General features: G+C 45.0%; 1 protein-coding gene across 2 annotated transcripts in view; it reads right to left on the reverse strand.

Moving 5' to 3' along the window:
* Positions 1 to 9,091: 9,091 nt before the first annotated feature.
* Positions 9,092 to 20,455, reverse strand: part of LOC121865181 (protein unzipped-like) — a 65,691-nt gene continuing 54,327 nt past the window's right edge. The window contains exons 2-3 of one of the 2 annotated variants that reach the window (XR_006088722.1): positions 11,733 to 14,687; positions 9,092 to 9,141 (exon numbers count right to left, since the gene is read on the reverse strand). Coding sequence is in view for 1 of the 2 variants with exons in the window: in XM_042364491.1 (XP_042220425.1) it covers positions 13,373 to 14,687 (1,315 nt within the window). In the remaining variant the exon portion in view is untranslated. Of the gene's footprint in view, positions 9,142 to 11,673; positions 14,688 to 20,455 lie in introns of those variants that run through there. The other variant, XM_042364491.1, reaches the window with a different exon arrangement.

The raw sequence follows: 20,455 nt of genomic DNA on the forward strand, positions 1-20,455 counted from the left end.
ACAAGTGTAAATTACAACTAGAATACCTGGTTTGATTATGATTGTAGATGTAATTATTATTTTCTTCTATTTTTCGGTACATATCCGCGTGTTTGTGGCAGCAGGCGAGGCAGTGGGTGGCTTGGTAGGTGTAGATGACGTGTTTGTGGCAGCAGGCGAGGCAGTGGGTGTAGCAGTAGGTGTAGATGACGTGTTGTGGCAGCAGGGAGGCAGTGGTTGTAGCAGTAAGTGTAGATGACGTGTTTGGCAGCAGAGCAGCATTGTTGTACAGGCAGAATGATGAATGGGTGTAGCAGCAGGAGAGGCAGTGTATTGCAGCGCGGTGGTTGTACCGGTAGATTGTAGATGGCGTGTTTGTGGCAGCAGGGAGGCAGTGGTTGTAGCAGTGGGTGTAGATGACGTGTTTGTGGCAGCAGGAGAGACAGTGGGTGTAGCAGTGGTTGTAGCAGTAGGTGTAGATGACGTGTTTTGTGGCAGGGGAGACAGTGGTTGTAGCAGTAGGTGTAGATGACGTGTTTGTGGCAGTGGGTGTATTCAGTTTAGCAGTGGTGCGTTAGATAGTCGCAGGCAGGCAGATTGGCTGTAGGTGTAGATGACGTGTTTGGATTGGCAGTGGTTGACGTGTTTGTGGCAGCAGGCGAGGCAGTGGGTGATGGCAGTAGGTGTAGATGACGTGTTTGTGGCAGCAGGCGGGGCAGTGGGTGTAGCAGTGAGTGTAGATGATATGCCAGGAAGGACGTTGGAGATGGTGTTGGTGTTGTGGACAATGGTGTTGTAAATGGTGGTGGTGTAGGTTGTGTTGGAATTGTAGATGGTGGTGGTGGTGTAGGTGTTGGTGGCATTGTAGGTGATGGGGGTGGTGTTGTAGGTGATGATGAATGGTGGTGGTGTATGTAAATGGAGGTGTTGTAAAGAGGGAATGTCCTCATCACCATTAATATATCCAGAATTTCCTTAACCATTAACAAAACTAACTCAAACCCACCTCCATCAACTAGCAACCAAGTGACTAACTATACGAGGCTGGGGCATGTAAATACAACTTACCTGTGTTGTTTGTGGGTAATTAAACCTTATTTACATATCTGGGCGACTCCGTGTATATTTGATTGCACCTTATAAGTAGAGGTGGGTGATTAGGTCTGTCTGGTGAGAGAGAGAAGAAGCTGTTGTGATGAAAGATTGTCTTGTGGTATATTGAGTTTATTGTTAACTGCTGAAGATGTTATTATTGTTGTTATGGTTATTATTATTATTATTATTATTATTATTATTATTATTATTATTATTATTATTATTATTATTATTTCCTTGTTCTCTTTACCTTTACTCAAAATCCTACTAGCTGTGATAAAATTTGAGTAGTATCAGAAAAAATACACATTTGAAGGTCATCCTTGTCATATGTCAGGAGAGGAGTTATGACCTAAGGTTGTTAATGACAGGTACTTCACGTGGTACTTGTAAGCTTGAGACACTTGGAGATGGTGATGCTCCCTGGTGTATGTATATTAGTTGTGGGGGAGGCAGGGGAGGGTTTACTGTTCTTTGGTGCTTTAGGAAACGCACACATTGGCTGGGAATAATTGGTTAAAAGCAGATTGGTTAATGTGATCTTTCAGTAAGTTTGTGTGGGAATGAGTCAGTCAAGTTTGTGAGTCAATGAGTAAGTGAGTCAAGGAGTGAGTGTGTTAGTTAGATAGTGAGTCAATGGGTGAGTGTGTCAGTCAGTCAGTGAGCCAAGGAGTGAGTGTGTCAGTCAGTCAGTCAGTCAGTTAGTGAGCCAATGAGTGAGTGAGTGTTAGTGAGCGAATGAGTGTAACAGTGAGTTAGTGAATCAGTCAGTGAGTGAATCAGTAAATGAGTTAGTGAATCAGTCAGTGAGTGAGCACTGAGTCAGGAAAAAAACAGTTTATCTCTATATTATTCGCCATATTTATTCTTGAGCGGGCAACACCTCTTGTACCCCGGGGTGACCGTCACTGTTGGCTTATACATGAATTCAGACATTTCCTGTAGTGGGCGTGGTGTAGTGTCGCCCCGTATGTGGGAACGACAATAACAGATATATTGTGTCTTTGTGGTCACCTGATGATTAGACACCCTAACTATTTTTTTCCTTAAAATTTACCTCCCTAGCTAGATCTATCGCTAACCTAACACTAACCTAACGTAATCTAACTGTAACCTGTAGAGGAAATACTGAGGTGTGTAGTCGCGCCCTCATCCACCCTCCCTACTACAGGCTGGAGAGGGGTGTGGGAGGTGGGTGAGGAGGAAGGGTGTGAGAGAAGGGAAAGAGCCAGGGGAAGGAGGAAGCCAGGGAGGGGAAGAGCCAGGGAGGAGGAAGAGCCAGGGGAGGAGAAATGGAAAGAGCCAGGGAGGTGACAGGATGAGGAGGATGGAGAAAGGGTTAGAAAGAAGGATGAGTGAGGAGTGGGAGAGGAGAGACATGTAGGGAAAAGGGAAAAGTGAGGTGAGAGAGGAGGAGGAAAGAGGTGGGAGGAGGAGGTGAGAGAGGGGAGAGTGAAAGTAAGAGGTGTGATGAGTCATGAGCCAACATAACACCCGTCAATACACAAGATGGGACAGAGAGGTGGTCGAGCCTGACGTAACCCGAGATTATTTCAATAACCGTAACATATTATTATTAACCCCTTAAGAAATATATATTAACTTGTCCATATACTCTTACCTGTTGTGTTCTTGTTATAACCTGACCTTGTGAGTTTTGGTAGGTCATTATTGGGATACATGGTCTTGTTGAATTGTTTTTCCTTAGTCTTGCTTTCAGTGTCTGACGCCAATTTAGTGATGTTGTTATTGTTGTGGGTCTTAAAAGTAAAACACTACACACACACACACACACACACACACACACACAGTATGGCCCTGACCTCCACCTAACAGGCAAGGGGTCAATATTTCCTCTGAATTGAAGTTCAAAATTCCTGCCCTTTGTCGTGAAGAGTGGTGTGGCATTGTCTTGTGTGAGGTGAGAGGTGAGAGGGAAGTGGTGGGACATTGTCTTGAGGTGAGAGGAGGTGAGAGGGTGGGGGAGGTGGTGGGACATTGTCTTGGTGAGGTGAGGAGGTGAGAGGTGGGAGGAGGTGGTGGGACATTGTCTTGTGGTGGTGGGAGGGTGAGAGGGAGTGATGGGACATTGTCTTGTGGTGGTGAGAGGTGAGAGGGAGGTGGGACATTGTCTTGTGAGGAGAGACCTCATTGTCTCAGATATGGTGAGAAGGGTTTTAGGGCAGCCCTGGGTGGCTCCTCCGCCCGGTAGAGGAGGAGGCCTGGATCCTTTGTTCAGTATTGGTATCGTGTGGTGGAAGACTTTAATTTCCTATAGGCGTCTCAAGTATTTTTCTCCCCTTTCCCTCTCTTTCTCCCCTACTGAGGATCTAGGAGGAGAGGAGAGGAGGAGTCATAGAGCCACCCACACACTCCCTACAACAGAAACTGGATCACATTTATATTAAGAAACACTTCAGATTATTTTTCATCATTTCATTATATCTTGTTTTGAATATTATTATTTTTTTTCATGGATATTAATGTTATAAGATAATTATGTAGGTGTTGTTATTAGACAGATCATTTCTAGCAGTGTGTCACCTTATCGTGTGGTCGGTCTGTTCTTTGTTACTCGGTCGTGTCAACAACTAAGTGAATACATTCCTAAATTCCTTTGTTCCTTCACTTCAAGCAACACAATTTGTTTTACCTTATTACTGGATGCTCGTCGCCATGTCCTGTGATGTAATATTACGAGTGTGATATAAAAAATAATTTCGACCTAAAAAAAAATTACTTTTCAATATCTAAGAATTATTTTCCAGGCAAGATGTGGGAAACGCTTATCTGGTTAAGTGATCTATTACCAAGTATCTTATTTGGAAGTTTCTTATCTTCAAAATACTGAATTACATTAGAGTATTTTTTTTCTCTCTTCAGTTTCGTGTTTGTAAAAGTCTGAGCCAAATAAATTTATCTGTCTGTCTGTCTGTCTGTCTGGTAATTATATTTAATCGCCTAATTAAGCGGTGAACAGAATGGGGGTTGTGACGGTGTTGGTGCCAGCGAGGGTCAGTCACTGTTTGTTTGTCTTTACATTTAAGGCTCACATACGCTCTAGGTAATTTGATTGGTCGAGACGAGTACCTGCACACACGTTTTACCTGATGTGATTGGTCAAAGTGGGTATACACACTCCAACTGATTTGATTGGTCGAGGAGTACCGGTCCGCTCTGTAGCTAATCTGATTGGTCGAGAGGAGTTCCGGTCTATAGCTAATCTGATTGGTCGGAAGATATTGATGAAGAGTATTTTTGTGTATGGTGGACGGGAAGAATCACTGAAGATTAGCACCCTCAGTTTATTTCATGATAAGTAAACTTCCTAACCTAACTAACCTCAAGGTAGTGTTGGCGTGTTTAATGAGGTGATCCGAGTGTCAGGGCAGATGAAGTTGTACATACAGCACTGGGAAGCGTCGCGAAGGTTAATGGGAACTTGATGCTAATTAGGAACAGGGCGCGGCGGCAAACTTTGATATGAAAGTGGCTCACCTGCCTAGAAGTTTTAAGCTAGGACGTTCATTCAAAAATACAGATCAGACTCCATACACCACCTGCCACCCGTCAGCCACCCCATCCCTGCCCACCTGTCCCACCCCACCGTCCAGCCCACACCTCACAACTTGTCCTCAGATTGTCTGGCGTAGCCAAGGAGTTTGTTGGTCGAGATGTGTTTTATTTTCTTCCTCTTAAAAGTTTAATTTGTATCATGGAAAATTAGAATGGTGGGGGAGAAGTGGGTGGGGAAAATTAGAGATAGGTGGGGAGAGATAGGTGGGGGAAAGGAGATAGGTGGGGGAAGATGAGAGATAGGTGGGGAAGATGAGAGATAGTTGGAAAGGAGAGAAATGGAAAATTAGAGATAGGTGGGGGAGGAGAGATAGGTGGGGGAGAATTAAGTGGTGGGAGAAGGAGAGATAGGTGGGGAAAGGAGATAGGTGGGGAGAGATGAGAATGGGTGGGAAGATGAGATAGTTGGGGAGAAAGGAGAGATAGGTGGGGAGATGGAGGATGGGTGGGGAAGATGAGAGATGGGTGGGGAAGATGAAGGGATAGGTGGGGGAGAGATGAGAATAGGTGGGGAAGATGAAGAGATAGGTGAGGGTGGGGAGAGTGAGAGGGTGGAGATGGGTGGGACATATTATTCAGGATCATCGATATAGAACGCATGTTTTGAATGGTAGTAGTTAGTGTGTGGTGGTAGTTAGTGTGGTGGTAGTTAGTGTGGTGGTAGTTATTGTGGTGGTAGTTGTTTGGGCTAGTTAGTGTGGTGGTAGTTAATTATGGGTGGTGCTGGTGGTAGTTGGTGTGGTGGTAGTTAGTGTGGTGGTGGTTAGTGTGGAGGTGGTTGGTGTGGTGGTAGTTGTGGTGTGGTGGTGGTTACTTGGTGGTAGTGGTTATTGTGGGTAGTGATTAGTGTGGTGGTAGTTACTGTGAAGGTAGTTACTGTGGTGGTAGTTATTGTGGAGGTAGTTAGTGTGGTGGTAGTTAGTGTGGTGGTAGTCAGTGTGGTGGTGTAGTTAGTGTGGGGAATAGTATTCTCAAAGTTTTCGTTCATAATTGCTGTGGTGGTAGTTAAGTATGGTGATAGTTTGGGTGGTTAATGTGGTAGTAGTTAGTGTGGTGGTAGCTAGTGTGGTGCTATTTATTGTGGTGCTAATTAGTGTTTGTGCTGGTAGTGTGGAGCTAGTTAATGTGACGCTATTTATTGTGGCGCTTGCTAATATGGCGCTTTATTGTGGCGCTAGTTAATGAGGTGGGTGGTCTGCTGAGTCAGTCTTTTACCATGACAAATTCGAGAGTTTTTATATTTAAAGGAAAAAATCTCCTCTATAACTCTGTTTCATTATATTATTATAACCATTTAAAATTATGGCATTTTTTTCGATGATTCTGTGAAGGTAATACAGAATACGGCCATGTATACACCTAGAGTTTATGTATGTATGTATGTATGTATTAATGATGATAATAATTAAAGGTTTATTGAAAGAGCATGACAGCCAGAAGGTAGAAATATACAGTTACATAATTGGGGAATGGGTCTCTTGATTGACAAATAATATACAAGTAACTAAAGTGATACAAATATGTTATATAATAACTAGGTGGGGAGAAGGTCATACTACAGGGCATTTCAACATAGTAACAGTGCAAAAAGGTAAGATTGACTGGGAGTGAATACACTGGTTTATTACGAGTTGTTGATAATTTTTACAATGGTTGGGACTGGGCTGTTCTTATAGCGATCAGTACATGCTCGTATGGGCTGGATGCGGTTGTGGTATCGAACAGCAATTCGCGGACGAGGGATCTCGGGTGATAGTAGGAGCCGGTGTCGAGGATGGTGCAGAAGCTTCTCACCAAATTTGCAGATGAGGTCGTGGTGATGATGTATGGATGGTTAGGTGGATGGATGGGTGCATTTACGACCTAACATTCCGTCAAAGTATATATTTATGACCTTAGAAACATACCCAAATTATATACATGTAAGTATACCCCAAAGTATACGTACATATATTCTATGACCTCACACAAAGCCAAAGTATACATACATGAATTCTGCGACCTTACATACAGCCAGGGTGTTATGTATTTTTGTATACACGTATCAGGTATGGAGTCAGGTGTGTTAGGTATGGAGTCAGGTGTGGTAGGTATGGTAATTAGGGTGCTTTAATGTACATGTACTAAATGACGCGACAAAAAATAGTAAAAGTTGGGTAATTGTATGAAAATGAAATTGTGTTTGGATGGAGGGACGTAGATTAACATAGTAATGGTGGGGGGAGAAATAGTGGGGGCAGTGGGAGGGAGAGGGAGGGGTAGGAAATGTGAGTGGTAGGAGGAAGAGAGCAAGTGGGAGGAGAGGGATGGGAAGTGATATATGGAGAGGGAGGAGGAGGAGGAGAGTGGAGGGCGGAGGAGGTAGTGAAGGAAGAGGAGGAGGAGGGATGAGCGGAAATGGGGGGGGATGGTGGGGGTGAGGAGGTAGACGAAAGAAGCCTGGAGGAGGTGGAGAAAGAGAGGTGTTGGGAGGAGAGGAAGCCGGATGGAGAAGGGGGAAGGAGGTGGAGAGGGGGAAGGGAGGTAGAGGGAAGAAGAAGGGAAAGGTCAGACTAGGGTAACACAACAGGGAGGAGGGGGGGGGTAACTTATAGCGTGACATTATTACTCAAGGTGCAAGAGAGCTTAATCGCCTTTACCTGTGTGAATGAAAGGGTTGGCCACAGGTAAATCTGCCACCATCCACTGATTGACTGCCGCACATCATCACGCACCTGTACCTCTATTTGATTCAATAACTGGTCGTATACTGTGTGTCAAGGTAAAGTTTAGGTATATTTTAGGTGATGTCAAGGTAATTTATTTTAGGTGAAGCCAAGGTTAATGGTAGATTAATTTTAGGGAAATGTCAAGATAATTTTCGGTGATGGCAAGGTAATTTATTTTAGGTGATGCCAAGGTAATGACAGATTAATTTTAGGGAAATGTCAAGGTAGTTTTCCGTGATGGCAAGGTAATTAGCGAGTGTTTTATTTTACCTGTTCTTAGTATAGGGTTTATTTCAGTGAGTGAAGGCATAATAAACCAGCTGGCGAAGAGAGTTGTCGATACAGATGGCTTCATTCTGACGGTCAGCTGGTTTGGTTTGGGTAGATAAAGTTAGAATGGGTAAATACTCAGGTGCAATAACCCAGTGGGGGGGATATTCAGGTACCTATGAAAAATCTGTTACTGGAATGTGGATGGTGATGGCCGTAGACTTTCTTACATTTATTTGCTTTATAATGACCATCGTGATGTTATGAGAATCCATCATATTTTCTGATTAATACCGAAACAGTTTATTTACCTAACTTAATCTAACCGAACCTAATCTAACCTAACCTAACCTTACCTCAAAGTAGAGTTAGGGTGGTTAAACTTCAGGTTAAATAAGCTGTGGGTAGGGCAAATCATCAGGTGAAATAAGCTGTGGGGGGGAGGGGGGGGACACAAGTCTTTAGGTGAAATAAGCTGGGGACGGAGGGGCAAATCTTCAGGTGCAGCTTATCCTTGTTACTGTGAAAGCTTTTTACTCAACACTGCAACACTCGCCCAGATGTTCGCTTGCAAATTGAAGTATCCATTTGGCTGGGTAATCTTCCTGCTATGTAAATTCATCTCGTGATATTCTTTTCATTGTGGACATTTGGCGCAAGGTTATGTTGGGCAGACACGGGGGTGTTGGCTTCTTCTTCTTCTTCTTCTTCTTCTTCTTCTCCTCCTTTATCTCCTCCTCTCCTCCCATAATTACCACCATCACCACCAGCATCACTACCACTACCACCGTTATCTCTTCATATCACCACCACCAGCATATCCATCACCATCATCACTAATACTGCCACCATATCCTCCACTACCAACACCACCACTACCAACACCACCACTACCACCACCACTACTACCACCACCACCACTACCACCACCACCACTACCACCACCACCACTACACACCACCAACAACAACCCCTCCTCCCGGAAAATGCTTATTATGCAAATTATCCTCCAAACTTTGCCGGCAGTTTATTACCAAGTCCCGTTTTTTTTAGTTCTTTTTTCGTCTTTTTTTTTTTACTTTTTTTTTTCTTCAGTCTTAAGCAGGAAGAGGAGGAGGAGGTGGTTAAAGTTCCCTGTGTAGTCATGTGTAGTGTAGAGGCTGGAAATGGAGTGGTGTAGAGGTGTAGTGGTGTAATGGTGTAGAGGTGTAGTGGTATAGTGGTGTAGAGGCTGGGAGTGTAGTGGTGTAGAGGCTGGAGGTGTAAATGAACCCGCCTCCCCCCCCCCACTCAGCAGTCACATGTAGTAGATGAGGTGTAGTGGAGGTCCTGATAGCCTGGAGGTAGAGATGGGGGTAGAGGCCGTGAGATTGAGAGATTGGATGGCGAGTGATTAGAGAGAGCCGAGGTGATTGGTAGGCCAAGAGAGGGTAATTTGATGGACCAATTTTAGGGACGTCTCTCTCTCTCTCTCTCTCTCTCTCTCTCTCTCTCTCTCTCTCTCTCTCTCTCTCTCGTGTGTGTGTGTGTGTGCCAGACGTATGATCACTGGGTAAAGAATGTGTTCCATGTGTTCCTTGAGAAGTACGATATCTCCCTCGTGTTGCCAGGCGTCGTCTACTCCGTCCGTCGCTCCTTCTGTGTCTGGCAGTGAAGTATCATTGGTCGAGAGGTGCTGGACCATAGGGGAGGGGGTTCAGGGAGGTCAGGGTCAGGGTCATTATTAACACAGGGGAAGGGAGGTGGTGGTTGAAGGGAAAAGTGGGGGAAGGGGGGGGGGGTGAGGGAGATATCGACACTACACGATTAGCAAGACTCAGTCACTAAGACAGGCTTAACCCCACACTGCTCAGTCACCACGGCTAATTAAGGGATGACGGGAACCAATCAGTGGCGAGATCTAGGTCACCAGGGGCAGGTAGGTCTGGGCACTGATTTACCTGCAGGTTATCGTTTGACCTGTGTGACCTTTTGAACTCTTATGTAATATATTTCACTTATTGAATGTTATAAATAGGTTTAATGTTGTGTTTGATGTTGTACTAATACGGTTTGGTTGTTGTTATGGTGAAGGTGATGAGGTATACAGTGCGTTATAGATGAGGGTTGTGTTGTTGTTATGGTGAAGGTGATGAGGTATACAGTGCGTTATAGATGAGGGTTGTGTTGTTGTTATGGTGAAGGCGATGAGGTATACAGTGCGTTATAGATGAGGGTTGTGTAGTTGTTATGCTGGTAGATGGTGGTACAAAGTGGCACTACAATGTGATGAGTCTTGTGGTTATGTTACTACTGCTGTCAGACTGCTACTACTACTGCTAACTACTGCTGTTGCCATTAATACTCTCAGTACTGTTGTTATTGATGTTGTAATCCATTGTTATGTAGATATATATTCGAGTGTTTGTGTGCACATAATATGTCATAACTTTAACATCTAATATATAAACAATGTACCTGAGATTTTTTTTAATGGACCTTTTGTAGACTTTAAACAAAAGCTAACACCACTATGATCGTGGAGAGTTAAGTACCATTTGATACACATAAGAGATCAGTAGTTAGTGGTTATAATGTTAAGTGTAATAAGAGTTACTTAACATAATAGTAATAAGCTAAATTTATTCAGATTATTGACTTGTTTTACCTGTTTTCATAAAGTGTTATGTATAGTATAAGTTAAACGTGCATGAGATACATTTAGAGGTCAGCACTTTTCTTGGGAGTATATATATATATACTCTGTATGTTTGTTAATTTATACACAGGCTATTATACCGGAATATTGTATTTTTTCAACACTTTGTGTATGTGGGGCGGTGATGCATATATCTTCATGTTGAAGTTTTTGGTGTTTTATAATAACTTATTATTTATAATATTATTATTATTATTATTATTACTATTATTATTATTATTATGATGATGCAGGTGTAGTGTAGTATCAGCTTAGTGTGTGTGTGTGTGTGTATAGCGTAACAGTACCAGCAGGTGTGTGCGTGTGTTTGCTGTAACAGTGCCAACTTAGTGTGTGCGTATGCATAGCTGTAACAGTGCCAGTTTAGTGTGTGTGTGTGTGTGTATGGCTGTAACATTGCCAGCTTAGTGTGTGTGTGTGTGTATAGCTGTAACAGTGCCAGCTTAGTGTGTGTGCGTATGTATAGCTGTAACAGTGCCAGCTTGTGTTGTGTGTGTGTGTATGCTGTGTGTGTAGTATGTATAGCTGTAACAGTGCCAGCTTAGTGTGTGTGTGTGTGTGTGTATAGCTGTAACAGTGCCAGCTTAGTGTGTGCGTATGTATAGCTGTAACAGTGCCAGCTTAGTGTGTGTGTGTGTGTGTGTATAGCTGTAACAGTGCCAGCTTAGTGTGTGCGTATGTATAGCTGTAACAGTGCCAGCTTAGTGTGTGTGTGTATATAGCTGTAACAGTAAGACAGGTAATATCATGGTACTAGGTGATGGGACTGTTCATCACACAGGTAATATCATGGTACTAGGTGATGGGACTTGTTCATCACACAGGTAATATCATGGTACTAGGTGATGGGACTCGTTCATCACACAGGTAATATCATGGTACTAGGTGATGGGACTTGTTCATCACACAGGTAATATCATGGTACTAGGTGATGGGACTTGTTCATCACACAGGTAATATCATGGTACTAGGTGATGGGACTTGTTCATCACACAGGTAATATCATGGTACTAGGTGATGGGACTCGTTCATCACACAGGTAATATCATGGTACTAGGTGATGGGACTTGTTCATCACACAGGTTATATCATGGTACTAGGTGATGGGACTCGTTCATCACACAGGTAATATCATGGTACTAGGTGATGGGACTTGTTCATCACACAGGTAATATCATGGTACTAGGTGATGGGACTCGTTCATCACACAGGTAATATCATGGTACTAGGTGATGGGACTCGTTCATCACACAGGTTATATCATGGTACTAGGTGATGGGACTCGTTCATCACACAGGTAATATCATGGTACTAGGTGATGGGGGGCAGGATAAGAAAAGAAACAAGTGATGATCTACACCTTTATTACACTTGACAGGTACAAATTCATTAAGACCCTCGTACACCTCTCTCTCTCTCTCTCTCTCTCTCTCTCTCTCTCTCTCTCTTAGCTACACACAACACTAAGACTTACAACATTTAGGCATCTGATATTATAGAACATAATAAAGCTCCTCTATAATATGATAGGGTTCATCCGTAACACATTGGAGCTCCTCTGCAACACATGAGAGCTCCTCTGCAACACATTAGAGCTCCTCTGTAACACATTAGAGCTCCTCTGTAACTCATTGGAGCGCCTCTGTAACACATTAGAGCTCCTCTGTAACACATTAGAGCTCCTCTGTAACTCATTGGAGCGCCTCTGTAACACATTAGAGCTCCTCTGTAACACATTAGAGCTCCTCTGTAACTCATTGGAGCGCCTCTGTAACACATTAGAGCTCCTCTGTAACACATTAGAGCTCCTCTGTAACACATTAGAGCTCCTCTGTAACACACAGGAGACGTCAAAACTCCATAGTCTTGTGCATGTGTCAAGGCTTCACACTGTACAGGTAAGTATAATTAAGGACCTTACCTGATGCTGCTACCTGGTTTATAGTTATGCTGTACTAGTCATGTCACCTTTATGACAGACATGACTAGTGACATTAATTTGACATGACAGGTGTTGACAGGTGGAGTGAGCATCAGGTAATTATTTTAGGGGATCAACAGGTGTGGAAATAAATAGGCTTCACCGGCAACAAATAATTGATAACAAGGTTTTATAGTCACGAGTACAAACACAGAAGGAAGCCACTACAGTACCTGGTAAATATACAAGTTCGAGCTGTACAGTACACTCACTATTTACAAACATTCACACTCTTCATTCTCTCTCTCCTGTACAGTACATCATCTTCACACACTCAGTCAGACCACTCTACCTACGTTAAGATTATATTACTCATCCCAGTTAGTCAGTCACACAGTTACTTACAGTTATAAATGTATATCCTCGTCACAAAGGCTAGTTATAATAATAATAATGAATTTACGTCAGCAGCAGCGGAATTAGAGGTGTCGGGAATATAGCGAAGCAGCAGAAAGTTGCTGGCGCCACTCAGGTGCTTGTGGTGACCGAGGAGGCAGGGTGGGAGGGCGTGTGGGAGAGGCTGGGAGCAAGAGGTCATCCATGGGAATAGAGGCAGAGCCTCATGGTGAACACAGGCCACAGGCGAAGCCTGCAGTCTGCTACCCGGCCGTAGTTGTGTATGGTGGTGAGAACACCGCAACTTGCCAGCACTACTGCACCTGTTGACGAAGAACGCCAATGCCCAGGGTATAGGCCTCAGTAGCATCCTGGGGACGTGGCCCAGGACTCAGTTTAGGAAGGATTCTCCAGATACAACTGAGGAAATGTTTGTGCCGTTGTGGTGGACGTGACCACATGAGCCAGTAACAGCTCTCTCTCTGGGGTAAACATTTGATACAAGACACATCTAGTTTCTACTTTACTAACACTTTATTAATGACAACATTGAGGTTTATTCTTGTCAGAATATACGGTAGTAGTTGTCGCTTACCTTCTGTACAATAGTTTTACAAAAGTTTATTCTGAGAAGAAGTGTAAAAGTTGCAGTGGTCTCTCCCAGTTGTCGTTGACCTTCAATTAGGCCAAGTTTTAGGTAAATGAACAATAATCTTAGAAGTAAAGAAATTAGCAGATAAGTGTAGTTGTTGACGGTCCAAAGACAGCTGAGAGAGTGACCAGGGTGAGGGCTGCCACCCCCAGCATGGCCACGGCGGGGTATACGGTGCCAGTTCCACTGTTGAGGCCCACCACCACCTCCCTCTGAGACGTCGTGCTCAAGGAATCACTCATAGGCTTCTCAGGTCCCACCATTGATAACTTAGGTGGGTCAGGGGTCGTGCTGGTAGTGGTGGTAGTTGTGGTGGTAGTGGTTGTGGTGGTGGTCGACTTGTACAGTACTGAAGTCTGTTCAGGTATGTTAAGTTGTGTGTTGTTGTGGATGAAGTAAGGAGGCGAGTACTGAGCGCGGAGGAGCACCAGCCGCTGGTCCATGTGCAGGCCCTCCACCACCCGGGAGATCTGGCTAAGGTCCTTGTACACAGCGGTCAGGGTGCCGAAATAGGGCGCCTCAGTCTTGCGTACAGTGCCAATCATTTTGACCCTGACACCCGTGCCAGGAGGCAGGTCATACTCGAGAAGGTCTTGGTACACACGGTCCAGCTCGTTCTGTATACCCCACACCAGGTCTCGCTCCTCTGCCTCTGGTGGGGGAGTCACCACGTGGGCGTCGAGGCCGGTGTAGGTGCCCTTGATGCGGCCCCAGTAGGACAGCTGCTTCACCACCACTTCCCTCGCCTCTACAACGTGCTGGCGTGATGGCCCGGGGTTGAGCAACATGGCCTCCGCCAGGATTAAGTCTTCCCGTGCTATGGAGGTACGGCCGGTGTCTAGAGTTATAGCTCGAAGGTCGTATCGTTCGGGCTCGTCCTCGACCAGGACCTTAGCATCGTCCACACGCTCCACGGTGCTGCCAGCCACCAGGTGAGCACGTCGCTCTCGAGGGGCCAAGTAACCAGCCTGAGGAAAGCCATCTTCACCTTCACGCACGGCCAGGAACCGGCGCGTCTCAGCAGACACAGCGTTGTGTGGCGGCGCCAGGTATCGGTCCCAGTTTTCGTACATCACGCGGGCTGACCCGTTGACGGAGATCAAGATCTCGTAGTTCGACTCAATACGCAGGACGTTACCCAGGAAGGGGACAGTGCAGGTGCCGGCGTGCATGGCCCCGGCCATCCAGGTGCTGTGCTTCTCGGCGCGACACCACACAGTTGACGGGTCGTCCTCCGTGATGAGGACGGCGTGTGGGGGCAGACCACCTCCAGGTGCGTCTGGCACCCAGGCCAGGGTGGAGGAGGTGACGGTACTGCCGCCTTCACGACGGATCTTGGCCATCTCCAGGTTGGCCAGGGCGCTGCTCACCACCGCCGCCACCAGACACACCCTGCAACAACAACAACAACAACACTTTATAATCGGAGGCTACAACTTTTCGTGTAAATGTCAATACAATTGTAAAATGCTTCACAAATACTTAACAAATAAAACTAATATTTTATAAGTTTATTGCATCTTCTGCTATAAATAATTGTTACCATTAATTGATATTTTACTGGTAATTAAAAATTGTCTGTAAAGTATTAATGAAACGTTATTTATATATACTGTGTGTGTGTGTCTGTGCACACACACACACACACACACACACACACACACACACACAAGCTTTTAAAAATACGTTGTTTCGCTGTTTAAAGATAAATGTATATAATGCATCTAAAAATATATTATAACTTTATATATTGTATTTTAAAAGTAATACCGTAAAACCTTGTTCTAACGGATTACATGAGAGAGAATGGTCTGTTATAACACCTCCATTTTAACGGACACTCACCCCCCCATGAACCTGAGGATGAACGCCGTCGTTGAGTCAAGTTGTATACATGATATTCCTCACCTACACTTTTGATGACCCACTGGGTATAAATAATCCACTCTCTCCTCCTCCTCCCTCTCACCTTCACCTCCCTCTCACCTTCACCTCCTCCTCCCTCTCCACCTTCACCACCTCCTCCCCTCTCACCTTCTCCTCCTCCTCCCCCTCTCACCTCCCTCTCCCCTCCTCCTCCTCCTTACCATCTTTGTGTGTGTGTGTGTGTGTGTGTTGAGAAGTGGACACGGGTTGATAGAGTGTTGCTAGGAGGGACATCGGGAGGAGAGGAAGAGGAGTAGTGTGGAAGAGGGTGAGGATAAGTGGAGGGGAAGAGGAGTAGTGTGGAAGAGGGTGAGGATAAGTGGAGGGGAAGAGGTGGATTCAAGGTTCATGGGGGTGGAGGAGGGAGTGACTGTACTGCCTTGAATTTGGGGCAGTGACAGGTACTGAAGGAAGTGACAGGACAGGTACTGAAGGAAGTGACAGGACAGGTACTGAAGGAAGTGACAGGTACTGGAGGAAGTGACAGGTACTGAAGGAAGTGACAGGTACTGAAGGAAGTGACAGGATGAGTACTGAAGGAGTGACGGGTACTGAAGGAGTGACAGGACAGGTACTGAAGGAAGTGACAGGACAGGTACTGAAGGAGTGACAGGTACTGGAGGAAGTGACAGGACAGGTACTGAAGGAAGTGACAGGACGGGTACTGAAGGAAGTGACAGGTACTGGAGGAAGTGACAGGACAGGTGCTGAGTGACGGAGTACTGAAGAGTGACAGGATGGGTACTGAAGGAAGTGACAGGTACTGGGGATGTGAGGCGTTACTGAAAGGAAGTGACAGGTACTGAAGGAAGTGACAGGTACTGGAGGAAGTGACAGGACAGGTACTGAAGGAAGTGACAGGTACTGGAGGAAGTGACAGGTACTGGAGGAAGTGACAGGTACTGGAGGAAGTGACAGGTATCTTATTTGTTAGAGTGTATATGGTCTTAAGTAATAATAAGTATAAGTGTATATAAGTAGATGTGTAAAGCACTTATCCCTTACTGAAATTGAAGGTAAAAGCTCTACTTGTTCTCTGTAAGTGTAAGTACAGAATATTTAAGTAGACTGCTAACACACACGGTAATTAACCTAACACACACGGTAATTAACCTAACACACACGGTAATTAACCTAACACACGGTAATTAACCTAACACACGGTAATTAACCTAACATACACGTGTTAACTTAACACATTAATTAACCTAACACACACGGTAATTAACCTAACACACACATTAATTAACCTAACACACACGGTAATTAACCTAACACACACACGGGTAATATTATATGTAATATTATAAGAAATACTGGAATATCTTATCTAATATGTACCTTGTAAATATATAATAGCACTGAGAGCTTAATTTTACTAACCTAACCTAATGTAATCTTAACCTAACCTAACCTAGACGTTTCCTTAACACAAACCAGCCCTAAACACAACGTAACTAACCAGGACTTAACCTAATCTAACCTTAATACAATCCAACCTAACCTCACCTAATCACAGCCTAATCCAACCCTAACCTCACCTAACCTAACCTAACTTCTTCTTAGCCAACCTCACCTAACCTAACCTCCTAACCTAACCTAAAAGGTTACGGGTAAGACGGACGTAAACCAACAGACAAACAGACCAGTAATATACGCCTGTTACTACGCACTGTGGTGGGGGGTAATAAAAATAGTGAAGATGCGTTACTTATTTATTGTTATTATTAAGATGTATATGAGCGAGAGAGAGGGGGCGTAGACATAGAGAGAGAGAGAGGGGGCGTAGACATAGAGAGAGAGATAGAGGGGGCGTAGACATACAGAGAGAGAGAGAGAGGGGGGGCGTAGAGATAGAGGTGATGGATGAGGGACATACTATAATGACCTACCTGTCAACCTTAACTCAGGTACATGATAATTTAGATATATTTACGAACCTGAAGACTTCCTTAACACACCTTTTAATGAGTATGGTGATGTTATTCATAATATGTAAAGAAATGGGACTTAAATGGTGATTATGGTGATGATACGTGTCTACAACCTCATTCATAACCCCATATGTGTCCACAACTTCGCTATGTGTCTTTCGTAACCCCATATGTGTCCACAACTTCGCTATGTGTCTTTCGTAACCCTTCTATGTGTCAACCCTGGTATGTGTCGCTATAACCCGGAAATATTCGTCCCTCGCACCCCGACACGTCATCAGTCAACGTAAAAGCTGGAAGCAAATAAAACAAAGAGTAATAAACGCTTGAATAACCAGATGAACGCTAATCTGGGCCGTGGTGGTAGGGGGGTGAGTAGTGGTGGTGGTAGTGTGTGGTAGGGGTAGTGGTGGTTGGTGTGGTGGTGGTGGTAGGAGTGTGGTAGTTGTGGTAGTGGCGGTGTGATGGGTTTTTTTTTAATGTTATTTATACTTTTACAGTGGCAGACAGATGTATTACGGCGTTGGGGGTGTGGCGGGGAGGAAGGTGTGGGATGAAAAAGGGGAAGGGATGAGGGTGTGGTGGGAGGAGAGAGGGTGTGGCGAGAGGGAAGGGAGGAGAAGAAGGGTGTGGCGAGAGGGAAGGTAGGAGAAAGGTGTGAGAGGAAGGGAGGAGGAAGGTGTAGCAGAGGGAGAGAGAAGGGTGTAGCGAGAGGGAATGTGTGAGGAGGTGCAGTAGCTCACGCCCCAACAGTTAATGCCTAGCCAGCCGCCTGTTGCTGTGCCCGTAGGATCGCTGGAACACACACACACACACACGCACACACACACACACACACACACACACACACACACACACACACACACACTGTTAAGTCATAGTTCCTCCTACGTCATAAACTACTTAATAATGAACTCTCTGATTTTGAATGAAAGGAAAGGAAGAAGAAAAGCAGGTGTGGAGAAAGAAAATTATGGTGAAAATACAATAAATAAAAGTGTAGGGGTAAGAGGAGAGGGAGGAGGGAGGGGGTGAAGGTGGGGGGTAAGGGGGTAGGTGGAGGGTGAGGAAGAAAGTACAGTGAGTCGTGGTTTAATAGACAATAAGAGTGAGAGAGAGGCATTAGTGTGTGTGTGTGTGTGTTTTGCCCTATTAAGGCTAAATAACATCAATTCGCTCCCCAAAAAATACAACACTAATTACGTGTTTTTAATCATTGGTTCATTAAGTATTGTGCAACAATTAAAATCATGATGAGAAAATAAAAGTTGATTTGACACGTATTAATAGGTCGTTTATTTACCATTACATCAGTTGTATTGTTTGTTCAGTGGTAATATTATTGTTCTTTTGTTCAGTGGTAATATTGTTCTTTGTTCAGTGGTATTGTTCTTTTGTTCAGTTGTATCGTTGTTTTGTTCTAGTGGTAAATGTATTTTTGTTCTTGTTCAGTGTTAATATTGTATTATGTTCACAATACAGGTTCACGAGTGTGGATGTGTTTATATTATCAACATAAGTGACAATACCTAACCTAACCTAACCTACCTTAACCTAACCTAACGCTAACCTACATAACCCAACCTACCTTAACCTAACCTAACGCTAACCTGCCTTAACCTAGCCTACCTTGCTTACCTAACAGCTGCTACTGGCAACACCTAGCTACCTGCTACAACCTGTAGCAACCTGCTCTAACCTACCTTAACCTAACTAACGCTAACCTACCTTAACCTAACCTAACGCTAACCTACCTACCTAACAAACCTAACGCTAACCTACCTTAACCTAGCCTACCTTAGCCTAACCTAACCTACCTTAACCTAACCTAACCTACCTTAACCTAGCTAACCTAACCTAACCTGGACGTGTGATGCCTTCCGGAACACCTGGGGCAGTGTCCGGTCGAAGGGTATTGGGTGTCCTAAGGGGTCCGGGGAAGGGGTGGAGAGGGGAGTAGCGCAAGTGGTCGTGGAGGAGGAAAGGGGGTAGGTTGGAGCCTTCTACGGGCCAGTGAGGGGTGGAGGAAGGTGGGGGGTGGGAGGGTGTATTGTCGGGATCATATTTCATCACCCCCCTTCCATTCTCCTCTTCCTCCTCCACTACCCTCCATCCCATAGTATTTACGTTGTTCCACCTCCACTCTCCCTCCCACCTCCTCCCCATCATCTCCACACTTCCTCCCCATCTTCCCATCACCTCCCTCTCCCCCACCAAACAAACACAACCTCTCCCTCGTGTTATGACAACCCCTCCCCCACCTCTCTAGTTACTGTTATGGGACCCGATATTCTAGAGTTAATGTTCACTAGTTCTCTCTATTTATTTACCCAATGATATTATACATTGATGTTTTTAAAGATTTATTGTCTATTATTTTTTTAATAGAGACGTGTGTTATTATTTTAAGGTGTGACTGGCTCTCTAACCGCCCCCCCTCCCCTCCCACCTTGGAAATTGTATGGTAGAATGTTTATATTGGCAGCGTCAGTCGTCTCTCTCTCTCTCTCTCTCTCTCTCTCTCTCTCTCTCTCTCTCTCTCTCTCTCTCTCTCTCTCTCTCTCTCTCTCTCTCTCTCTCTCTCTCTCTCATCATCCAGCATCCGTCTAACCTAACCTAACCTAAACTATCCTGACAACCTGACCTAGCGCTACCCCCTTAACTCCCTCCACCCCCACCCCACCCCCCTCTCCTCCCCCTCTCTCTAGGGTGGTTAATCTTGGGGTGAAATAAGGTGGTGGTGGGGTTAGTCTCCAGGTGATCTGATAGCTTGGTACAGGTACAGGGGTCATGACGCATCGTGGGAGCATCGTCTGTGACCCATGGTGACCCGGGCCGAGTGGGAGAGGTAGTTAGTTACACCTCCCTCTCCTCCCCCCACTCTTCCTCCCCCTCATCCTCCTCCTCCTTACCCATTCTCCTCACTCCTGCTCCTCTTCCTTACTCCACCCCCTCCTTCTTACCCCTCCTCATCTTCTTAACCCTCTCCCCCTCCTTCTTTTCCCTCCCCCTCCTCACTCCTCCTCACCCCTCCTCTCAGCCGTCTCTCAGGGTCGGGTACCTCTCCTCCTGCACCTCAGACAGCTTGTTGGTCCTCTCATATATGATGTATGGGGCCGCTGGGTTAAGACCTTCCTCAGGTAATGGAGGTGACTTATCTCTCTCATGTCGGTGAGCCTTACGCCCTTGTTTGGCTGCTCTTCTGGCACTGTTTTACGCGATGCTGTTCCGTGTTCCTCGTGTTCACTTCTTTAGCATCTGGGTTACTATTCCGTGTTCTTTGTTCCTCGTGTTCACTTC

The sequence above is a fragment of the Homarus americanus genome, unplaced genomic scaffold (assembly GCF_018991925.1).
Source record: "Homarus americanus isolate GMGI-L3 unplaced genomic scaffold, GMGI_Hamer_2.0 scaffold37678, whole genome shotgun sequence".
NCBI lineage: Eukaryota > Metazoa > Arthropoda > Malacostraca > Decapoda > Nephropidae > Homarus > Homarus americanus.